Source organism: Budorcas taxicolor, chromosome 11, assembly GCF_023091745.1.
Source record: "Budorcas taxicolor isolate Tak-1 chromosome 11, Takin1.1, whole genome shotgun sequence".
Lineage (NCBI taxonomy): Eukaryota > Metazoa > Chordata > Mammalia > Artiodactyla > Bovidae > Budorcas > Budorcas taxicolor.
This window is the reverse complement of record NC_068920.1, coordinates 29,569,581-29,594,020: the sequence shown is the minus strand read 5'-3', so window position 1 is coordinate 29,594,020 and position 24,440 is coordinate 29,569,581. Positions and strand designations below refer to the sequence as shown.

Genomic DNA, 24,440 nt, shown 5'->3' with positions numbered 1-24,440 from the left:
GTTCTGAAGCCAGCTTCTCTTGTGCTACTAGAGCCAGCAAGCCTAAAAACATCCACACACAGGATTTCCTCAAGTAAAGGGGCTGATGTGGTTGGGAAAGAAAAGGGTTCACTGGTTGTTCAGGGACCAAAGCTCCATGGAAGAGATAAAGGTGAAGGACTAAAAGGTGTAAGGTAGTAAGGTATATTCTAAGACTGGAGCCCTCCAAAATATTAGATTGGATATCTTAAGGTTTTTAAAGTTCATCCCCGCCTTGTTGAAATGGTCACTCACCTGACCACTTAGTTTCCATAAAGGAAGGAAGGCTAGCTTGAAACTGGCTTATAGCTAGTGGGAAAGGAAAATTCAAACAAGTATATGTTTCTCTTCAGCTATATAGGAAGTTATGCTATGTGCTCTTATGCCAAGATTAGTGAAAGCTCAGATATTACTTTTTAGTGTGAAGTTGCTGATGTCTAATAAGAGTTGAACTCTGACTGAAGGCTTTCTCACAGCTATTACACTTAAAAGGCTTCTCTCCGGTATGAGTTCTCTGGTGAATAATAAGGGTGGAGTTCCGACTAAAGCCCTTGCCACACATTCTACACTCATGAGGCTTTTCTCCAGTGTGGATTCTCTGATGTTCAGCAAGGGATGAGCTTCGACTGAATACTTTTCCACAGTCATTGCATTCATAGGGGTTCTCTCCAGTGTGTGTTCTCTGATGTTCAATAAGAGATGAGATCCAACTGTAAGCTTTTCCGCATTCACTGCATTCATAGGGATTCTCTCCAGTGTGTATTCGTTGATGCTGAATTATAGTTGAACGGTCACTGAAGGCTTTCCCACATTCATTACACTTGTAAGGTTTTTCTTGAGTATGAGTTCGCTGATGTTGACTAAGGTTAGTGCTTCGGCTAAAGGCTTTTCCACATTCACTACATTCATATGGTTTTTCTCCAGTATGGATCCTCTGATGTAGACTAAGGTGTGTACTCCGGCTAAAAGCTTTTCCACATTCAGGGCATTCGTAAGGTTTCTCTCCAGTGTGAGTTCTTTGATGTTCAATAAGGTGTGTACTTCGGCTAAAAGTTTTCCCACATTCATTGCATTCAAAAGGCTTTTCTCTGCCATGAATTCTCCTGTGGACAATGAGGTCTGATTCATAGCTAAAGGCTTTACCACATTCATTGCATTTACAAGGCTTCCTTTGCAGAAAGAGTTTTTGGTGTTTAATTAAGTCTGAATTATCTTTGGAGTTTTTCCTAGATTTGGGGGACCTAGCTCCCTTTGGAATTCTCTGCCGTGTATTAAATTTTGAGCTTAGATTAAATTTACTGGATTCAGGGCCTCTCTCCTTAGCAAAAATCTCCTTGAGAGACACTGACACTTTTCTGATTGCCCTTTTCTCAAAAGGAAATTTCTTCTCTACAGGACATTTTGTCTGCCTTGATAATTGGCCCTCACTTTTACAGGCTTCTTCATCCATAGGATGCTGGGCAGTATTCCCTCGAAGACTTTCCATTGCTGACCCAGAAAACTCTAGTTCTTCCAAAACAGCCTGATTGGTGGTGATGCTTCGGTTCAGTTAAAATCTTCCCTATCTGAAAGACATTTAAAGTGCAAATGTCACCTGTCTCTAGTGTGGAGAACAAGGAAAATAAAGCACCAGAAATAAAAGACAACTAATTCATGCACACTAGCAACTTAATATGGGGAGAAAGTTAAAACAGACAATGAAAGAGAAGTGAATGAGGCCAGAAGAGATAACAGAGTTCTCATAGTAGATGCAAAGAGACATCAAGAAATACAAGTAGTGGACTGGGTAACATGTTAAGCCCCCCAAAATGAAAATGAGCAGACATATCAATTGATGAGTAGAGAATAAGGGATTAGAAAGTAAAATGAGCTGTTACCTATTTAGCCAGTTACTTATGGTAAATGAGAGAAAGGAAAGGGATTAGAAGAGTAAAGACTCAAACGTAGAAGGATAACCACCCTCCTAAAAGCAAAAAGTGAGAAGACTCTGTCAAGGTTGGATGCAACCATTTTCTTGGCAATGAAAGAGAACAGAATTTCAGAAACGCTAATGACTACACCGCTATCCCCACTGAATCCACCAACCCTTCTTCCAACTAGTTTAGGTACTCTTCTAAACAAGTCTACGACCCTAGATTTCAGAGGTTTAACAACACTTGCCAAGGATCTCATCTTAACAGATCTTAGAGTTCATTGAGGCCAACTTGCACATTGGACAGGAAACATTGAGTAACTTAAGTCACCCAGCAAATTATGAGCTTACACTAGAACTCGTCTCCTAAATTTCAAATTGGTGGTCTTTTCATAATACTACTCACCTAACAGATATTTTTGGTCAGTCCCCTCTTCAGTTCCCTGAAGATCCAGTATGTATAGTTGTTCTTCCTCCAACTGGGTGATCATGTCCAGTTCATATGCTGGGATTCTGCTGATGAGAAGTGATTTAACACAAGGCTATTGGTGCTGGAAACACAGGGCTATTGAGAGCTCAACATTAATGCTTTGATCTATAGAAAAGACAGTGTGAAATTTCACAAGTCTGTGGCAGGAAGCACTGGAGAAAATGGGTATCTGAAAATTCTGGGCTAAAATTGGTTCCAAAAGAAAGGCTATACACATACCCATCAGAATCACTTACGAAACTTGTTACTCTAGATACTGGGCATTACCTCAGACCTAGGGAATATGTAGTAAGTTCACATGGCTTGACAAGTTGTACTGTCCAACATGAACCTTAGAAGAAACACTCTAAGTTGCCTGAAAAATGTGCTCACTGGGACCAGCCTTCCTACAAACATTCTTCTCAGAGCAAGAGGATCTAAAACATAAACTCAGTCTCCCAAAAGACAGGTGGTTTCTTTCTCCTGCTGGAAGGTCCAACACATGTCAAGGATCTTGTTTCCAAGTATTAGGTAACTGCATTCTCAGATGACACCTTTAAAAAGCTGGCACCCCACATTCAGACTGTACCAAGCAGTCTCTTTATCTTCCTACTCCCAAGGTTGTTCTTACATTTTCCTTATAAAAAGGAAGAACAGCAACGCCTTCACCGAGATTACTGACCCACACTGAATATCTAGCAGAGCATCCTGGTTCTAGCAGTAAAATGGGGAAGATATGGGAATCTGTGCCTATTCTTCTGAAAGCCCTTCTCTGAACTCTTGAGTTTCCCCACTGAAGCTTTTTCCCTAACCCATTCTCTTGTAAATTTATCCAGAGCCCTTGGGTATGACAGTAGGCAACAAACTGTAAAATTTGAGATCCACTAGGTTAGGAGCATATCTGGTTTCACAAGTCTTGCCTTTCTCAGAGACTGGGAACCTTCCAGATGTCGAGGTGAACCTTGGAAGATGTTCATCAAGAAGCCATCCATGGAGAACCTCAAGAGCAACATGATGATGCTGCTGTCTGTGTCCAGCTTTGCCAAGAACATTCCTTTCAGCTGAAAACAGGGAATGCAAGACCCTACCACTGAGTTGATTGATAAGTCAGAATTCTAATTTATTTAGAACCTTGGAATAAAATCCAGTTGCATACTTTATGGTGCTAATATTTCTTAGTAGGAATTTACCTAACTGCTTAGGTTGGCTGGCTTACATTCTCGCAGCCCAGATCCTTAAGCTACTCTGCCATTATTCTGTTGGCAGTTTTGAGAATTTGTGAGGTTTTTTGGTTTGTTTTGGTTGGAACGTTGATTTCATGGTGTTATTAGAATCAGAATGATCTCTCTTCATTTCCAAGGCAAACCATTCAATATCACAGTAATTCAAGTCTATGCCCCAACCAGTAATGCTGAAGAAGCTGAAGCTGAATGGTTCTATTAAGACCTACAAGACCTTTTAGAACTAACACCCAAAAAAGATGTCCTTTTCATTATAGGGGACTCGAATGCAAAAGTAGGAAGTCAAGAAACCCCTGGAGTAACAGGCAAATTTGGCCTTGGAATATGGAATGAAGCAGGGCAAAGGCTAATAGAGTCTTGCCAAGAGAACGCACTGGTCATAGCAAACACCCTCTTCCAACAACATAAGAGAAGACTCTACACGTGGACATCACCAGATGGTCAACACCGAAATCAGATTGATTATATTCTTTGCAGCCAAATATGGAGAATCTTTATACAGTCAGCAAAAACAAGACTGGGAGCTGACTGTGCTTCAGATCATGAACTCCTTATTGCAAAATTCAGACTGAAATTGAAGAAAGTAGGGAAAACCACTAGACCATTCGGATATGACCTAAACCAAATCCCTTATGATTATACATTGGAAGTGAGAAATAGATTTAAGGGACTAGATCTGATAGACAGCGTGCCTGATGAACTATGCACGGAGGTTCATGACATTGTACAGGAGACAGGAATCAAGACCATCCCCGTGGAAAAGAAATGCAAAAAAGCAAAATGGCTGTCTGAGGAGGCCTTACAAATAGCTGTGAAAAGAAGGGAAGTGAAAAGCAAAGGAGAAAAGGAAAGATATAAGCATCTGAATGCAGAGTTTCAAAGAATAGCAAGGAGAGATAAAGAAAGCCTTCCTCAGCAATCAATGCAAAGAAATAGAGGAAAACAACAGAATGGGAAAGACTAGAGATCTCTTCAAGAAAATTAGAGATACCAAGGGAACATTTCATGCAAAGATGGGCTCAATAAAGGACAGAAATGGTATCGACCCAACAGAAGCAGAAGATATTAAGAAGAGGTGGCAATAATACACAGAAGAACTGTACAAAAAAGATCTTCATGACCCAGATAATCACGAAGGTGTGACTACTCACCTAGAGCCAGACATCCTGGAATGTGAAGTCAAGTGGGCCTTAGAAAGCATCACTACGAACAAAGCTAGTGCAGGTGATGGAATTCCAGTTGAGCTACTTCAAATCCTGAAAGATGCTGCTGTGAAAGTGCTGCACTCAATATGCCAGCAAATTTGGAAAACTCAGCAGTGGCCACAGGAATAGAAAAGGTCAGTTTTCATTCCAATCCCAAAGAAAGGCAATGCCAAAGAATGCTCAAACTACCGCACAATTGTACTCATCTCACATGCTAGTAAAGTAATGCTTAAAATTCTCCAAGCCAGGCTTCAGCAATACATGAACCATGAAATTCCAGATGTTCAAGCTGGTTTTAGAAAAGGCAGAGGAGCCAGAGATCAAATTGCCAATATCTGCTGGATCATGGAAAAAGCAAGAGAGTTCCAGAAAAACATCTATTTCTGCTTTATTGACTATCCCAAAGCCTTTGACTGTGTGGATCACAATAAACTGTGGAAAATTCTGAAAGAGATGGGAATACCAACTACCTGACCTGCCTCTTGAGAAGCCTGTATGCAGGCCAGGAAGCAACAGTTAGAACTGGACATGGAACAACAGACTGGTTCCAAATCCAGAAAGGAGTGTGTCAAGGCTGTATATTGTCACCCTGCTTATTTAACTTATATGCTGAGTACATCATGAGAAATGCTGGGCTGGAGGAAGCACAAGTTGGAATCAAGATTGCCGGGAGAAATATCAATAACCTCAGATATACAGATGACACCACCCTTATGGAAGAACGTGAAGAAGAACTGAAGAGCCTCTTGGTGAAAGTGAAAGAGGAGAGTGAAAAAGTTGGCTTAAACCTCAACATTCAGAAAACTAAGATCATGGCATCTGGTCCCATCACTTCATGGGAAATAGATGGGGAAACAGTGGAAACAGTGAGAGACTTTATTTTTCTGGGCTCCAAAATCACTGCAGATGGTGACTGCAGCCATGAAATTAAAAGACGCTTACTCCTTGGAAGGAAAGTTATGACCAACCTAGATAGCATATTCAAAAGCAGAGACATTATTTTGCCAACAAAGGTCCGTCTAGTCAAGGCTATGGTTTTCCCAGTGGTCATGTATGGATGTGAGAGTTGGACTGTGAAGAAAGCTGAGTGCCGAAGAATTGATGCCTTTGAACTGTGGTGTTGGAGAAGACTCTTGAGAGTCCCTTGGACTGCAAGGAGATCCCACCAGTCCATTCTAAAGGAGATCAGTCTGGGTGTTTATTTGAAGGACTGATGCTAAAGCTGAAACTCCAATACTTTGGCCACCTCATGGGAAGAGTTGACTCATTGGAAAAGACTCTGATGCTGGGAGGGATTGGGGGCAGGAGGAGAAGGAGACGACAGAGGATGAGATGGCTGGATGGCATTATGACTCGATGGACATGAATCTGAGTGAACTTCGGGATTTGGTGATGGACAGGGAGGCCTGGCGTGCTGCAGTTCATGGGGTCCCAAAGAGTCGGTCACGACGGAGCAACTGAACTGAATTGAACTGAATGATGATGGCTATTTCTGCAAAAACAAAGAATGTTCCTTATCCTGACAGACTTTAAAAAAATTTTTTTTAATTGTTACGTGAGGCTGGAATGCACCACTACTTTTTATGTAAATACAAAGTATTTTGTAGAAATTTTCTATGTAGTGCAAAATCAAGGAAATACTTCTTTCTCTCTGAATGATACTAGGAATTGTTCACCATTTTAGGAAAATCAAACCACTTATGGTATTAGATTCCTAACTACAACATTCACATATCAGCCTGCATTCAAAGCTGTTGCATTCATAGTGATTGTATGTATACGTACAATAGTCTGTTTTATCCAATCATTTACGTGCTGAAATACATATTATTTAAAATTACTTTCCTTTTTTTCTCCTTTTTATTACAATTAAGGTAATATAGTGATATTATATCTGTAGGTAGTTAATATTACCTATGAATTTTATTTCAAGATAGTACAAGGGACGGTAGGTCTTAAAGGTAGAGAATTACTTCTCCAGTGCAATGGAACTAAAGTATTAACAGTTACACAATTGATAAATAGTGAATCTCTCAGGCGGTAAAATGCAAAGCGTCTAAATCCTCTAAAGCAAAGTCCTCATGTCCAATAGAAGTCTGAAGATCTGAGAACATTCACACTCAATAAGGGTGACATAGGTACAATGGGGATTTTGTATATAGTGGGATATTATTATATTTTTACATGTTACAGTCCACCTTGGAGAAGGGTTATTTTTGATAAAATGTTCAGGGTTTTGGAGACAAAGGGAAACCAGGAAGATCTGAAATTTGAAGACAGTTATAAACTGACTCACTGGAACTCTAAAAACGTAGACTATCTAAAAATAGGCAGAATCTCCCGAACAGAGAAAGAACTAGAACAGAGTTGAAAGGAGAGAGCCAATTTTGAGGGTTTACTTTGATGCTTATTAATACTTGATGACTGGTAAAATATGCCAGTCTTATATCTTTGATATAAGATTATCTCTAATTTAACTAATGTGTATATAGTGTGCAGTACAAGAGCCTCCCCACCCTTCCCCCAATCCAGTCGTTTCGGCATTTCAAATAAGCTCATGACATGTGTAACTGTTATTATATATTGTTTGTGTATGTGACACCTACGACAGACACATAGAAACCATGAGGAAAATTTCTACATTAAAAAAAAAATTGAATAGCTCTTCTGGTGCTTTGCTTTCTGGTAAGGGACTGACTACTTCCTGGAGCCTTTCCCAATGCACCGGAGTTAGCCTCAGCAGCCTCCATTCAACTCTAGAACAGAGATGGTCAAGTCTCCAGGCCTATGACAAGATGCTCTTCAAACGACAGTGTCCTTAAAGATTGGCTCAAAGTCACAACAGATTCACAGAATTTGATATACAGAATTTGTCAGTACCTCTAACATAACACCCGCTATGTTCAAGCATCAACCCTTATCATCAGAATCATTGAAAAATACTACTGCTCTCAAGTTCGGTAATTTCAAGTAAAGTACTTAGTCTCTATGTGCCTCGATTTTCTTATCTGTAAATGAGGATGATATAGTACATCTCATGGGGTTAAACCGAGGATTAAATGAGTTAATTCTGCTAAAAACTCTTAGCGCCTAGCACCCGCTAAACATCTGGGAAACACCCGCAATACAGAAGCACTTCCTCGCCCAGCTAGAACGGAGCAGAAGGCAACTCTGATCATTTCCATCTCCCAGGGGCTCACCCGGAGAACATCTGTCACTGCAGCCGAAGGACTAGGCTCTGCCGACCCGGGAGGCGAGATACCGTGCCGAGTCCCAACAGCGGAGGCACCTCTCGGCCGGATCTGCGGATAGGCCACCCCCAGGCCACTCGCTGGTATTCCCCGCGAGACCTGTTTCGGCACGACCACTGCACAGAATCTCCAGGCCCACCCGTCCAGGACCCAGGACTCGGCGTGCCCTACTCACCGGCCGTCTCTGGCCGAGCGCCGGGACACACCCTGGCCCGGACCCTGGCTTGGACGGAACCTGAGTGCGCGGAGCTAGAGGAAGCCGGAAGGATTAATGAGAAACCCTTGAGTCGAACGCCGGGTCTCACCAAGTTTCCCGAGGTCACTGACACTCTTCCACGCAGACTCGTGTGCTGCTTAGTACGGAGAGCCAGTCATTGCCTGATTAACCGCCCAGCCCTAGTTCTCCTGGAGCAGATGACCTGTTAGAGGACAGAGACGCTAAGGAGAATAGGAAGCATACCAACGGCCGTGGCTCCGCGCCTGCGCCGCAAGGTCCTGAACCGCCAAGCTATGCTCAGACGTTCTTGGAGACTGTTCCAGAGCACCTTCCCTGGTGTGACACTGAGACTGAGAACTTGACACTAAAGGCCCGGAAAGCGGGTCTTCGAAAGATCCTGAAGGTCTTAATACATTCTACAAAGTATAACCTGGTTTATATTTTTAAAAAACATACCTGCAGAACTGATTAAAATACAGATTCACATGCTTCACTACTCGTTGGCTTGAGGAAAGTCTGAGAAACACTGCATGTTCAGCAGTCATCCCAGATAATTCTGATACAGGTGATGCTCGGCCTGTCTCTGTGAGAAATAGCACCCCCACCCCGCTCCCCCCCTCCCAACACACACACATTTTGGATGCTTAAATGCAACTAAACGCAGGACAGGTCCCCAAAATTCCACCAAGAGATGTAAAGGTTAAAAAAATTAGGAAGCCACTCTGGTCATGAGTATTTTTTTACCTGTGTTTTATCCTAAGAGTTTTATAGTTTTTCTCATAAAGTTAGATCTTTAAAGCATGTTAAATTATTTTTTATATTTTAGATTTAAGGGACTAGATCTGATAGAGTGCCTGATGAACTATGGATGAAGGTTCATAACTTTGTACAGGAGACAGGAATCAAGACCATCCCCAAGAAAAAGAAATGCAAAAAAGCAAAATGGCTGTCTGAGGAGGCCTTACAAATAGCTGTGAAAAGAAGGGAAGCGAAAACCAACGGAGAAAAGGAAAGGTATACCCATTTGAATGCAGAATTCCAAAAAATAGCAAGGAGGATAAAGAAAGCCTTCCTTAGCAAACAATGCAAAGAAATAGAGGAAAACAACAGAATGGGAAAGACTGGAGATCTCTTCAGGAAAATTTAGAGATACCAAGGGAACATTTCATGCAAAGATGGGCTCGATAAAGGACAGAAATGGTATGGACCTAACAGAAGCAGAAGATAATAAGAAGAGGTGGCAATAATACACAGAAGAAGGGTACAAAAGAGATCTTCATGACCCAGATAATCACGATGGTGTGATCACTCACCTAGAGCCAGACATCCTGGAATGTGAAGTCAAGTGGGCCTTAGAAAGCATCACTACGAACAAAGCTAGTGCAGGTGATGGAATTCCAGTTGAGCTACTTCAAATCTTGAAAGATGATGCTGTGAAAGTGCTGCACTCAATATGCCAGCAAATTTGGAAAACTCAGCAGTGGCCATAGGACGAGAAAAGGTCAGTTTTTATTCCAATCCTAAAGAAAGGCAATGCCAAAGAATGCTCAAACTACCGCACAATTGCACTCATCTCACACGCTAGTAAAGTAATGCTTAAAATTCTCCAAGCCAGGCTTCAGCAGTACGTGAACTGTGAACTTCCAGATGTTCAAGCTGGTTTTAGAAAAGGCAGAGGAACCAGAGATCAAATTGCCATCATCTGCTGGATCATGGAAAAAGCAAGAGAGTTCCAGAAAAACATCTATTTCTGCTTTATTGACTATGCCAAAGCCTTTGACTGTGTGGATCACAATAAACTGTGGAAAATTCTGAAAGAGATGGGAATACCAACTACCTGACCTGCCTCTTGAGAAGCCTGTATGCAGGCCAGGAAGCAACAGTTAGAACTGGACATGGAACAACAGACTGGTTCCAAATCCAGAAAGGAGTGTGTCAAGGCTGTATATTGTCACCCTGCTTATTTAACTTATATGCTGAGTACATCATGAGAAATGCTGGGCTGGAGGAAGCACAAGTTGGAATCAAGATTGCTGGGAGAAATATCAATAACCTCAGATATACAGATGACACCACCCTTATGGAAGAACGTGAAGAAGAACTGAAGAGCCTCTTGGTGAAAGTGAAAGAGGAGAGTGAAAAAGTTGGCTTAAACCTCAACATTCAGAAAACTAGATCATGGCATCTGGTCCCATCACTTCATGGGAAATAGATGGGGAAACAGTGGAAACAGTGAGAGACTTTATTTTTCTGGGCTCCAAAATCACTGCAGATGGTGACTGCAGCCATGAAATTAAAAGACGCTTACTCCTTGGAAGAAAAGTTATGACCAACCTAGATAGCATATTCAAAAGCAGAGACATTATTTTGCCAACAAAGGTCCGTCTAGTCAAGGCTATGGTTTTCCCAGTGGTCATGTATGGATGTGAGAGTTGGACTGTGAAGAAAGCTGAGTGCCGAAGAATTGATGCCTTTGAACTGTGGTGTTGGAGAAGACTCTTGAGAGTCCCTTGGACTGCAAGGAGATCCAACCGGTCCATCCTAAAGGAGATCAGTCCTGGGTGTTTATTTGAAGGACTGATGTTGAAGCTGAAACTCCAATACTTTGGCCACCTCATGGGAAGAGTTGACTCATTGGAAAAGACTCTGATGCTGGGAGGGATTGGGGGCAGGAGGAGAAGGGAATGACAGAGTATGAGATGGTTGGATGGCATCACCGACTCGATGGACATGAATTTGAGTGCACTCCAGGAGTTGGTGATGGACAGGGAAGCCTGGCGTGCTGCGATTCATGGGGTCACAAAGAGTCAGATATGACTGAGTTACTTAACTGAACTGAACTGAACACTCTATTTCTGTAGAAAAACATTTTTGGTATTTTGACAGGGACTACATTGAACTTGCTTTGAATAGTGTTGCCAACTGAACAATCAGTTCAGTTCTGTCGCTCAGTCATGTCCAACTCTGCGACCCCATGGACTGCAGGACTCCAGGCCTCCCTGTCCATCACCAACTCCCAGAGTTGATTCAAACTCATGTCCACTGAGTCGGTGATACCATCCAACCATCTCATCCTCTGTCGTCCCCTTCTCCTCTATCCTTTGATCTCTCCCAGCATCAGGGTCTTTTCCAATGAGTCAGTTCCTCGCATCAGGTGGCCAGAGCATTGGAGTTTCAGCTTAAGCTTCAGTCCTTCCAATGAATATTCAGGACTGATCTCCTTTAGAATGGACTGGTTGGATCTCCTTGCAGTCCAAGGGACTCTCAAGAGTCTTCTCCACCACCACAGTTCAAAAGCATCAATTCTTCAGTGCTCAGATTTCTTTATAGTCCAACTCTCACATCCATACATGACTACTGGAAAAATCATAGCCTTGACTAGATGGACCTTTGTTGGCAAAGTAATGTTTCTGCTTTTTAACATTGTCTTCTAATCCATGAACCTGGTATGTCTTTTCATTTACTTAGATCTTTCATTTTCTTCAGCAATATTTTGTAGTATTTGATGTATAAATCTTTTGCTTCCTTGGCTAAATTGATTCTTAGGTATTTTATTATTTTTGATGCTATTGCAAATCAAATTCTTTAATGAATAAAGGAATCAGATTAGTCCTTTAAAAATGGAGTATTTGAGCAATATGAACCAATTAGACCTAACAAAATATGTATAGAACATTTCATTCAACAACAGCAGAATACACATTTTTTCTGAAGTTAACATGCAACATTCTCTAGGATGGAGCATATGTTAGACCACAATTAAAATGTTAATAATTTTTAAAAGATTAATATCATACACAGTATCTTTTCTGATCAAAATATAATAAAACTAAAATCAAAAGCAGAAGGAAAGCTGAAAAATTCACAACTATATGGAAAGTAAATAGAATGAGGAAAAGTGGAAGCAGTGGCAAACTTTATTTTCATGAGCTGAAAAATCACCGTGGATGGTGGCCACAGCCATGAAATTGCTCCTCAGAAAGAAAGCTATGGCAAACCTAGACAGCATATTAACAAGCAGAGACATCACTCTGCCAACAAAAATCTCTATAGTAAAAACTATGGTTTTTCCAGTAGTCATGTATGGATGTTACAGTTGGATCATACAGATGGCTGCCTGCTGAAGAATTGATGCTTTTGAATTATGGTGCTGGAGAAGACTCTTGTGAGCCCTGTGGACAGCAAGGAGATCAAGCCAGTCAATCCTAAGGAAATAAACCCTAAATATTCATTGTAAGAACTGATGCTGAAGCTGAAGCTCCGATGCTTTGGCCACCTGATGCAAAGAGCAGACTCATTGGAATAGACCCTGAGGCTGGGAAAGACTGAAGGCAAAATGAGAAAGAGGCAGTAGAGGATCAGCTGGTTGGATGGCATCACCAACTCAATGGACATGAATTTGGGTAAATTCTGGGAAACAGTGGAGGACGGAGAAGCCTGGCATACTGCAGTCCAGGGGGTTGCAAAGAGTTGGACATGACTTAGCAACTGAACAACAAGAACAAAAATGGAAATTAACATAGTCTTAAACAACCAATGGATCATTAAAGAAATCACAAAGGAGATTAGAAAATAACTTTAGAAGAATGAAAGCAAAACACAAAACTTATGGAGTGATGTACTGTTTTTTCAGATACCCTAGGGGTTGATAAGCCATTTCAGCCCTTTGGAGTTAAAACTGTGGCTGACTTCTGTGCTGGCTTCTCAGCAATCAAAAGCAGTGATCAGCAATCAAAACATAAAATCTCAAGTTTCAGAGAGCAACATCTTTATTGCCCACCACTGCACCAGCAACCTGCACCAGGCACAAGGCCAATAGTTCCCACTGGCTGCCTGCCATATTGCTAGGAGATGCGGGATGGTAGCTGCTACATGAAACAGTGATAGTTGTCAAAATTTAACTCTTTTCATCAGTTTCTCCTCGAGACTTTGTAAGTGTTTGACTAGACTCCAGAATTCCAAAAGAGTTGTTTCACAGGGTCATGAGAGCTCAGTGGTTGTTTCTATGGATGGATGATTCCTGGGTATTCCTATTCATCCCTGTTTCATGACATAGCTATCATTTCCTTTTACAAAGGATGGAAGGAAGATTGAATGCCACAGAAACAAGATTAGAATGAAACCTTATGTTCTTTAAGGGGGAAAAAGCCTCTTGTACAGTGGAAAGAATTTTTAAAAAAAGTATCCTCTCTGGGTGTTAAACTTGCCTTTGTGAGGGTATGAAGGTTATGTTCTTAGGCAACATAAATGGAACCTGAGACTCTTCGGTCTTATACCCGGCATTATTCTCTGCGGAGAAGTTGAAGGTGTGGGAGGATAAACAAGACCTGATCCATGACAGAAAAACAGGTGGATGCAGAGCACCAAACTTGACCTTTGATTCCTCAGTTCAGTTCAGTTTAGTCGCTCAGCTGTGTCCAACTCTTTGCGACCTCATCAACTGCAGCACACCTGGCCTCGTTGTCCATCACGAACTCCCAGAGTTTACTCAAATTCAGGTCCATTGAGTCGGTGATGCCATCCAACTACCTCATCTTCTGTCGGTCCCCTTCTCCTCCCACCTTCAATCTTTCCCAGGATCAGAGTCTTTTCCAATGAGTCAGTTCTTCACATCAGGTGGCCAAATTATTGGAGTTTCAGCTTCAGCATCAGTTCTTCCAATGAATATTCAGGACTGATTTCCTTTAGGGTGGACTGGCTGGATCTCCTTGCAGTCCAAGGGACTTTCAAGAGTCTTCTCCAACACCACTGTTCAAAAACATTCATTCTTCGGCGTTGGTTCCTAGGTCCAGATCAAAAGTTGCTGCCTGGAGTGCTGGGACCAATCTGGCCATTGTCATGGAGACAGCGAGAGAGGTGAGTTGCCCAGGATTCTCAGCACCTCTGTTGCGTCATTTCCCGTCGCCAGCCCTTGGCTCGTAGCCCAAGCCCGCGTTTTTGGGGAGAGTGTCTAGTGGCAGTCTGAATAGTGTTTGATAGGTTACTGGTTGACAGTACGCTTTGCTGTTTCAAAAAGCCTTCTATGGAGATGCCGCACTATCAGTTGCGAGACTGCAACACAGCAACGCTCCGGATGGAGTCGTGGGAGTGTCTCGACAGGTCTCTAGGTATCCTGGTAACCGCCTCGCCTCCAAGTGAAGTTTCAGGTCCTGTCGCCAATGTAGGGGATGATTCCAGGCGGGGGAGGGGGGCGGGGTACATCAAGCACTTGTCTGTCTTTTCCATTCTCCTATGTTTCCCCATTGTGAAATTTGTGTTGCTCCCTGTTCAAAAGATCATTTGAGACGCGCTCAAGATAACTGGTTTCTGCCAGAGTAGTTTTTGTGAAGGATATAAGGTCTGTCTAGGTTAGGTTTTTTGGTCTTGTTTTTTTGCTTGTGGCTATTTGTTGAGAGTGCTATCTCTGCTCCATTGTGTTGACCCAGGTTCAATCCCTGGTTGGGGACCTAAGATTCCAAAAGCCAACCGTGCAATAAAAGACATTATGATCAAAGAAAGTAAGAAAAAATTATTTTTTAGGATTATAATTGTTCAAGTTTACTTTTTTGAATATCTGATGCATTCGTATGATTCAAAAATAAGTAAAAAAGATATGCAGTGAAAGACTTACCTTAGATTTTTTTCTACATCTGCCCAGTTCCTGCTCCCCACTCTCTTTACATAACCCCTATACTTATCTGACCAGAGTTTATAACAAATACAGATTCTTATCTCTCCTTTAAAAAATAAAATTACGTACACTGGTTAGCCTCTTGCTTTTTTCACTATATCTCAGGGAATCTTTCCATATCCGTATGTAGATCCTTTTGGGGAAGCACAGTGACTGAAACTGCCTATCCTTACCAGGCACCATAATAATCATTTGCATGAGTTATTTTACAACAGAAAGTTCTACTAAGGAATACAGGACTAATAAGTCACCACCAACCTGAAGAGTTTGGGAAAAGTTAAAAAGTGACACCACATGTCTGGTCGTCTCCCAGAATCCTTCTCGCTGGCATCCATCTTGGCTGAGCAATGCGTGTGCCACCAGGAAGAACTCTGAGTCAGAATGATTGCCCAAAGACAACTCAGAGACTAATTCCATCACCATAAAACCTGAAGCTGTGAGCCACATGACAGAGCAGTTTTCCTGGGTTCCCTTCCCAGGTGTCCTTTCCCAAGGAAGTCTCTTGCTTTGTCAGTCAGCATATGTGTCTCCTTGGACAATTCATTTCTGAGTGTTAGACAAGAGCCCACTCTTGGGCCTTGGAACCGGTCCCCATTCCTACAACAGTTTTAAGCTTGATAAAGTGTTAGTTGCTCAGTTGTGTCAGACTCTGTGACCCCATGGACTGGGACCCACCAGGCTCCTCTGTCCATGGAATTCCCCAGGGAAGAATACCAGCGTGAGTTGCCATTCCCTTTCCCAGGAGATCTTTCCAACCCAAGGATTGAACCTGGGTCTTCTGCATTAGCAGGCAGATTCTTTGCTCTCTGAGGCAGCTGGTGGTGGTTCAGTCACTAAGTTGTGTCCAACTCTTGTGACCCCATGGACTATAGCATTATAAGCACTCATTAAATGTTAGCTATTATCATTTTTAAGAATAATTATTTTATTATTATAGAGGATATGAGAATATAGATAAGGAGCAGAGAACGGTAATGTTGGAATTGAATCCTGAAGAATGAACAGGATTAGCAATTAGTTTAGCAAACAGTAGGTAGTGGGAGAGAAGTTCTAAATTAAAGATCAGCATGAGGAGGGAAACATGAAAAATATGATGAACTCTAGGAAGTAAAAACAATATGGTTAGAATATAAGGCATATGAAAGTGACAAATAATGATGCTGGATTTGTAGGTGGGTCAAATCCTTAAGGACTTTTATCTCAAAAGTATGGGAGAAATTTAAGTGTTCAGAATTTTTTGTATTTGAAAGGTCACAGTATCCGTGGAATTAAGGATTAGAAAGGGGACAGATGAGAAGGGCTTACCTGATATCACACAAGTAGTCTGTAGAAAGCTGGGATTAAAACTAAGTCTTTCAGTTCAGTTCAGTTGCTCAGTTGTATCCAACTCTTTGCGACCCCCATGAACCGCAGCACGCCAGGCCTCCCTGTCCATCACCAACTCCCGGAGTCCACACAAACCCATGTCCATTGAGTCGGTGATGCCATCCAGCCATCTCATCCTCTGTCGCCCCCTTCCTCTCCTGCCCTCAATCTTTCCCAGCATCAGAGTCTTTTCTAATGAGTCAGCTCTTCACATCAGGTGGCCAAAGTATTGGAGTTTCAGCTTCAACATCAGTCCTTCCAATGAACACCCAGGATTGATCTCCTTTAGAATGGACTGGTTGGATCTCCTTGCAGTCCAAGGGACTCTCAAGAGTCTTGTACAACCCCTCAGTTCAAAAGCATCAATTCTTTGGCGCTCAGCTTTCTTTATAGTCCAACTCTCACATCCATACATGACCACTGGAAAAACCATAGCCTTGACTAGACGGACCTTTGTTGGCAAAGTAATGTCTCTGCTTTTTAATATGCTGTCTAGGTTGGTCAAAACTTTAGCCTTTATCTTTTATATTACATCATACTTCTTCTTAGGGCAGTAGAGATAAAGAGCTTGGACTCCGGAGTTCTGGCTTAATGTGTGACTTTAAGCAAATGACTCAGTACTCTGAATCTCCCTTAAAGTAGAGATCCTATCATTCACTTCATAGGCTCTTTAGGAGAATTAACTGTGTTATATTGTGAATCAGCTTGGCATAAACTCAGTGAATATTAGCTATAAAACCAAAAAAGTAATGAGTTTCCTTTCTTCCAAAACATGAAACAATAACTCGAGACAGCATATGCAAAAATGAGATAATAGACAAATACTAGGCTTATCTGTCATCTATATCATTTTTCTAAATTCCATTTATATGTGTTAATATGTGATATTTATTTTTCTCTTTCTGATTTACTTCACTCTGCATGACAGTCTCTCCAAAAAAGAGGGGATATATGTATATGTACATGTATATGTATATGTATAGCTGGTTCATTTTTATGTACAGTAGAAAATAGCACAACTTTGTAAAGCAACTATACTCCAATAGAATTTTTTAATAGATAAATATAAGGCACTGCTTTTCAGTGCTAAAATTAGAAGTTAAAACAGTACAGTAAATACTGTGGGAGATTAGGAAAACTAGGGAGTTAGGAATGTCATGAGACTAGTGTAATTTGAGTGAAACTCTAAAGTATGATCAAGAATTAGGTAAAACAAAGAAAGAAGGGCTTTTTGGACAGAAGGAGCAACAATAAACTAGTTACAATGAAGAATTTATGTTGAATATTAGGAATACAGTTAATAAAATCATTAATTTCTCATGTTTAATGCTTGATTTTTACATTCCTGGATCTAGGGGTCACATCAAAAATAGACACTTAAGTGAAAATCTACATACTGAATAGGGAGACCCTCACTCCACAAATTCTTCCTTTCACTTGATTCAGAACATGGGCCATCAGACTTCTACATCCCACCCCCTTATAACCTAACAGGATCCTATGGGGTCTTCCCCAAACAGACCCTTCCCACTTCATATCTTTTGCCTGACTCTTGTTTGTAGAAAAACTTTATTTTCCTAGCTTCTCCAAGTTCTAGAAAGTAAATTTCATCAAAATGAATAAGTAGAAAGAAAGGAAAACAGTCAAGCAAGACAAAATAATAATAGTTTAGCCATTAAAAAAGAGTCAAGGATCTTTAGTTCCTCCTCAAGTGCTGTAGATATTCTGAGATGTGTCCTTTGAGCTGTTTTGTAGAAACTGAAATTCCCCAGGTGGAAGAAGTTAACTGTATGCTGCCCACAAGCACATAGACCCCAGAGCATTTGGAACCAGAAGGTTGATGATGTTAAACTCCCAATTACTTGCCACCAACCAATCAGAAGAGTGTCCAAGCTGATCACACACCCCACAACTCTCCTCCCTCTCCTTGTCTTTAAAAAGTTTCCCTGAAAGCCAAGTCATCTGGAAATCCAGACCTTTGGAGCACTAGCTACCTGAATTCCTTGCTTGACACCCTTCAAGAAATGCTGCACTTTTCCTTCACTATAGCCCGATGTCAGTAACTTGGCTTTACTGAGCACAGGCTAGTAGATTCAAGTTTGGTTGATAACACCTTTTCCAAGTAGAAGTTTGAAGTATTTCATTACGGGGAAACTGATCAGTCCAAAATAAAAGACTATAGGTGCCAACATTTAGGGGATCCTCTAAGGGAACAGCTACTCAGTCCAGTATTCTGACCTGAAGAATTCCATGGACTACAGAGTCCAGGGGTTCGCAAAGAGTTTGACACAACTGAGCAACTTTCACTTCATAATAAAACAGCCAGGTCCCTGCCCAGTAATCCTGCAGTGAAACCTAATATTCATCATGTCTTTACACAAAACCACTTAGCTTTCAATCAACATATTAGTACTCATTCCTAAGTATGAACCTATAGTGAAGGACTACAAGATATGCTGATATATATCCTTCTTTTGTTCTCTGAGATTAATGTTTCTTGCTTTTCTATCCTTGACTGAGAATTAAAAGCAACAACAACAATGCAGGTTTGTCACTGGAAAACCCTAAGAATTATTTTCCAAGTCAAAGGAATAAACTTCCCCCTTTTGTAGTCTTCTTCCTTTTAGACCTAGTTTCTGCTCTTGTTACATCAAAGGTAAAGCAATAACATTAGCAGTCATTCATAAAGAGAGATTAGGTAAAACTCTTGCTTTGTGCAATTCAAAATTCCATATCCAATGGGAAAGTTTATTTGAAATACATTAAATACCTCCTAGTAGCCTTTGAGACAATAGTGTAAATGTTGCTTAAATAGTTTTCTCACAGAAGATTTCCTAAAAGACGATCTCTCTTTGATAAGAGTTTTTCTTTTCTTAATCTGTGCTCATTTGCATATGTTTCTCCTCTAAGTTCTATAGTTTAGTCTTTTCTCTAATCATCCCATCTAACAGGCTGATTACTTCATTATCTTTGATTACATTATTCTTGAATGATGCCTTTTCACACAAGTAGCCTTTCCATCTCTTCCTTCCTTAGATTAATATACCATATTTATGTTCCCCATATGAAATACTCTGAGTATTTTCAGTTTCATTATCTTGTTTCCAATATAGTAGCTTTTTTCCCTCCTAGCACTGGATTCATAGTGAATTTGTATTTTTATGTCTAATAGATGGGAAGCCTAGACCTAGAGTCAAGAAATCAACACTAGAGCAGCAGGACATTTTCAAAGAAAATTCCTCTGAAGGAATAAAAATGGAAGAAATTGCAAAGAAAAAGATTATATTGGGAGACACCTGGAGGCCAATTTAAGAACTAGCACCTAAACAAAGGGAAATATCTGGGAAAATATTAGCCACCTTCATGAAAATTTCTGCCAAAGAAAGTGATACAGAATGTAATGAACTTGGGGAAAATTTCAATGAAACATCAATACTTGTTTCAGAGCAGAGTGATACTATTGAAGAGCATTGCCATGAATGTGGTACCCGTGGAAATATGTTCAAATAAAACTCAAATTTAATTATACAAAGTAAATGCGATTTAAAGAAAACATAAATGTAGTGGGAAAACCTTCAGAGAGATTTAATTCATTCATATTTTCATTAAACATCATACACATCATACTGGAGAACAACCTTATAAAGGTGATGAATGTGGAAAGAGATTTAACCAGAGTTCCCATTTAACAAATCACAAGAGAATCATGCTGAAGAAAAGCCCTATAAATGCAATGAATGTGGGAAGGTTTGCAGTTACTGCTCAGTCCTTATTCAACATCAGAGAATTCATAGAGGGGAAAGACATTTTGAGTGTACTGAATACAGCATGATATTCAGTCACAGTACATACCTTACTCAACAGCAAAGAATTCATATGAGATAAAAGTTCTATGAATGTAGCAAATGTGGGAAAACCTTCAGTGATCACTTAGGTCTTATTCAACATCATATTGCCCATACTGTAGAGAAACCTTTTAAATGTAATGACTGAGGAAAATTTTTCAGTTACTCTCAGGCCTCATTCAACATCAGGGAATACACACTAGAGAGAAACCATACAAATGCAATGAATATGGGCGTGCCTTTAGTGATTGTTCTGTCTATTCAACATCAAAGAACTCACACTGGAGAGAAGCCCTATGAGTGTAGTGAATGTTGGAAAGGCTGTGGTAACTACTCAGCTCTTATTCGACATCAAAGAACTCATACTGGAGAGAAGCTCTATGAATGTAAGGGAATGTGGGTAAGATTTCAGCAGAAGTACATACCTTATTCAACATCAGAAAAGTTATAGAAGAGAGAAACCATATAAATGTAATGAATATGGGAAAACGTTTGCCCAGAGTTCATCCCTTACACATGAAAGTTCATCCCTTACACATGAGAGTTCATACTGGAGAGAAACCTGAATGTGGGAAAGCTTTTAGTGACTGTTCAGGGCATATTCAACATCAGATAACTCACACTGGAGAGACACCCTATAAATGTATGTGGAAAAGCCCTCAGTCAGAATACAAACCTCACAAATCACCAGAAAATTCATACCAGTGAAAAATCTTATAAATGTAATGAATGTGGAAAAGCCTTTAGTTACTGCTCAGGCCTTATTCAATATCAGATCTTTCATACTGGAGAGAAACCTTATGAATACAATAAATGCATCAAAGCCTTCAACTGAAGGATAGACCTTAAAAAACATCAGAAAAGTCATATTTAAGAAAAACTCAACAAATGTAATGAATGTGGAAAAGTGTTTAGCAAGAACACATAGCTTACAGAACATCAGAAAATTCATAGTGGAGAGAAGGCAAATATACATACTGAGTATAGGAAATCTGTTAGACAAAATCCTTTTTTGTTCAACCTGAAAAGCTTCATGTACAGAAAAGCTCTGAATGCCTTGACTGGCTACCATGGAGACCTTTCCCAAGGAAACAGGAGGACTGTAAATCTATCAACTTCCTAGAATGACCATATAGTTTAGTGGAAAGAGCACATGTCTGGGTTTGGCAAGTCCTGGTTTCTAATTCAGTTCTATTACTAACTAGGTCTATTAGTTATTTGCGGGTAACAAGTTATTTTGCTTGACCTCTTCTGACGTTCATTTACTCACCTGAAAAACCAGAAGGGCTGATTAATTGATATTTAATATCCACATTTATTGTTTTTATTACAAATGCAGGCTTCTGTAGATGTGGTTCTTAAATTGTGACTTATTTACATCAAGTGTGATGCAATGAAAATATAGGCCACATGCCACATATACTATTTATTACCCTTGTATTGGTTCTTCAAAATTCAACATTGTGATATAGATCAATGGAACAAAATAGAAAGCCCAGAGATAAGTCCACACACATATGGACACCTTATCTTTGACAAAGGAGGCAAGAATATACAATGGAGTAAAGACAATCTCTTTAACAAGTGGTGCTGGGAAAACTGGTCAACCACTTGTAAAAGAATGAAACTAGATCACTTTCTAACACTGCACACAAAAATAAACTCAAAATGGATTAAAGATCTAAATGTAAGACCAGAAACTATAAAACTCCTAGAGGAGAACATAGGCAAAACACTCTCCAACATAAATCACAGCAGGATCCTCTATGACCCACCTCCCAGAATTCTGGAAATAAAAGCAAAAATAAACAAGTGGGATCTAATTAAAATTAAAATCTTCTGCACAACAAAGGAAAATATAAGCAAGGTGAAAAGACAGCCTTCTGAATGGGAGAAAATAATAGCAAATGAAGCAACTGACAAACAACTAATCTCAAAAATATACAAGCAACTTATGCAGCTCAATTACAGAAACATAAACGACCCAATCAAAAAATGGGCCAAAGAACTAAATGGACATTTCTCCAAAGAAGACATACGGATGGCTAACAAACACATGAAAAGATGCTCAGCATCACTCATTATTAGAGAAATGCAAATCAAAACCACAATGAGGTACCACTTCACACCAGTCAGAATGGCTGCGATCCAAAAGTCTGCAAGCAATAAATGCTGGAGAGGGTGTGGAGAAAAGGGAACCCTCCTACACTGTTGGTGGGAATGCAAACTAGTACAGCCACTATGGAGAACAGTGTGGAGATTCCTTAAAAAATTGCAAATAGAACTGCCTTATGACCCAGCAATCCTACTGCTGGGCATACACACCGAGGAAACCAGAATTGAAAGAGACACATGTACCCCAATGTTCATCGCAGCACTGTTTATAATAGCCAGGACATGGAAACAACCTAGATGTCCATCAGCAGATGAATGGATAAGAAAGCTGTGGTACATATACACAATGGAGTATTACTCAGCCATTAAAAAGAATACATTTGAATCAGTTCTGATGAGATGGATGAAACTGGAGCCGATTATACAGAGTGAAGTAAGCCAGAAAGAAAAACACCAATACAGTATACTAACACATATATATGGAATTTAGAAAGATGGCAATGATGACCCTATATGCAAGACAGCAAAAAAGACACAGATGTGTATAGCGGACTTTTGGACTCAGAGGGAGAGGGAGAGGGTGGGATAATTTGGGAGAATGGCATTGAAACATGTATACTATCATGTAAGAATCGAATCGCCAGTCTATGTCCAAAGCAGGATACAGCATGCTTGGGGCTGGTGCACGGGGATGACCCAGAGAGATGTTATGGGGAAGGAGGTGGGAGGGGGTTCATGTTTGGGAACGCATGTACACCCGTGGTGGATTCATGTCAATGTATGGCAAAACCAATACAGTATTGTAAAGAAAAATAAAGTAAAAATAAAAATTAAAAAAAAATTCAACATTGTGAATATTGAAGAATATTGAGATAAAATAGTATAGATTCCATGAATTATTGCAGTAGGAAGATTGGGATCTTTAACTTAAGAATATATTGCTGGATAAAATCCCAGCAAAGAACAAATCAAACTGTTGGTATATAAAGCTTGCTTTCTTAGAATTCACCCAAACTTAATCTTGCAATGTAACTTTCTCAACATTTTCTACTATATTGAATATTGTTGCCATCATGTCCTAGATAAAAAGGAAGTAGAAACATGTCTTGGGAAAATTATCAAGAAAAGATGAAATTAGGAAGTGCATGTTATTGCACACCTAAATATGTAAAGGTGTGCATATTCATATTCTCATATGAATGAGAATAAATTTTGAGATTCATAACATCTAGAAAAGTTGGTTGGCCTGTTGTCTGACTTCTTCCTGTGGTTATACAGACAGTGGCCTAAAAATATGAAGATTTATCTCAAAAGCCTATGATTTTGAATTCACTACCTAGGGAAAGAAAAAAAATTCAGTTATGGAACTTCTCCAGTATATGGTTTTGAAGGGTCCAAAGTTACAAAGTCTGGTGTTTGTTTCAGTGTCTAAGCAGTCTGTTCACATGTAAGGATAAATGACAATGGACTTGCTACAAGCTTTGAGAAAACCTGGACTTCAGGCAGCAATGTATAAGCTTTTCTGAATTTATGTATCCTTTTATAAAAGTCATAAACTTTCTCACCAGAACAGATGCATGACATTTTGTGAGCAGTTACAAAATAAAGTTAATAGTACTAAAAACACATATACACTGTGCTAACAGTAATTTGAAAGTGTAAAGAATAAGAGACTTTATTCACAATAGCAATAGAAATATAAAATATTTAGGAATGAATTTAATGAGAAACAGGAAAACCAAAAATATATAAATAGTCTACACATACCCTTGAGAAATTGGATGCTCATTTGAGGGAACTGATATGGAAAATTAAGGGCATCAAATTCTCAACAGATAAGTCATATAAACTTTGGTCAGTAAATACTCTAACCTCTTAGGGTTAGTTCCTCCATCTGTGAAATAATGACAGGTTACCTGTCAAGAGTTACTTTAGGGATTAAATGAGATGATATATAAAAGGTGGCAGACACTTTGTGGGAAATTTACTATTGTTATTATATAGCATTATTATATATAATATTAATTACATGTTATAATAACTTCTACAATAATATATAGTATAGTATATAACATACAACAATATACTATAATAGTTATTGTAGTATGCTATTACAGTATATTATACAGATT

General features: G+C 39.9%; 1 protein-coding gene across 1 annotated transcript; it reads right to left on the bottom strand.

Annotated features, from left to right (window-relative positions):
* Nucleotides 1–427: 427 nt before the first annotated feature.
* Nucleotides 428–1,504, bottom strand: ZNF391 (zinc finger protein 391). Its single transcript, XM_052647583.1, has one exon. It carries the CDS (start codon nucleotides 1,502–1,504, stop codon nucleotides 428–430), a length of 1,077 nt encoding a protein of 358 aa, XP_052503543.1.
* Nucleotides 1,505–24,440: the final 22,936 nt, after the last annotated feature.

What these genes read in the sequence shown, in the direction of transcription:
- ZNF391 (XM_052647583.1), bottom strand. Translation starts at nt 1,504, where the DNA reads ATGGAAAGTCTTCGAGGGAATACTGCCCAGCATCCTATGGATGAAGAA.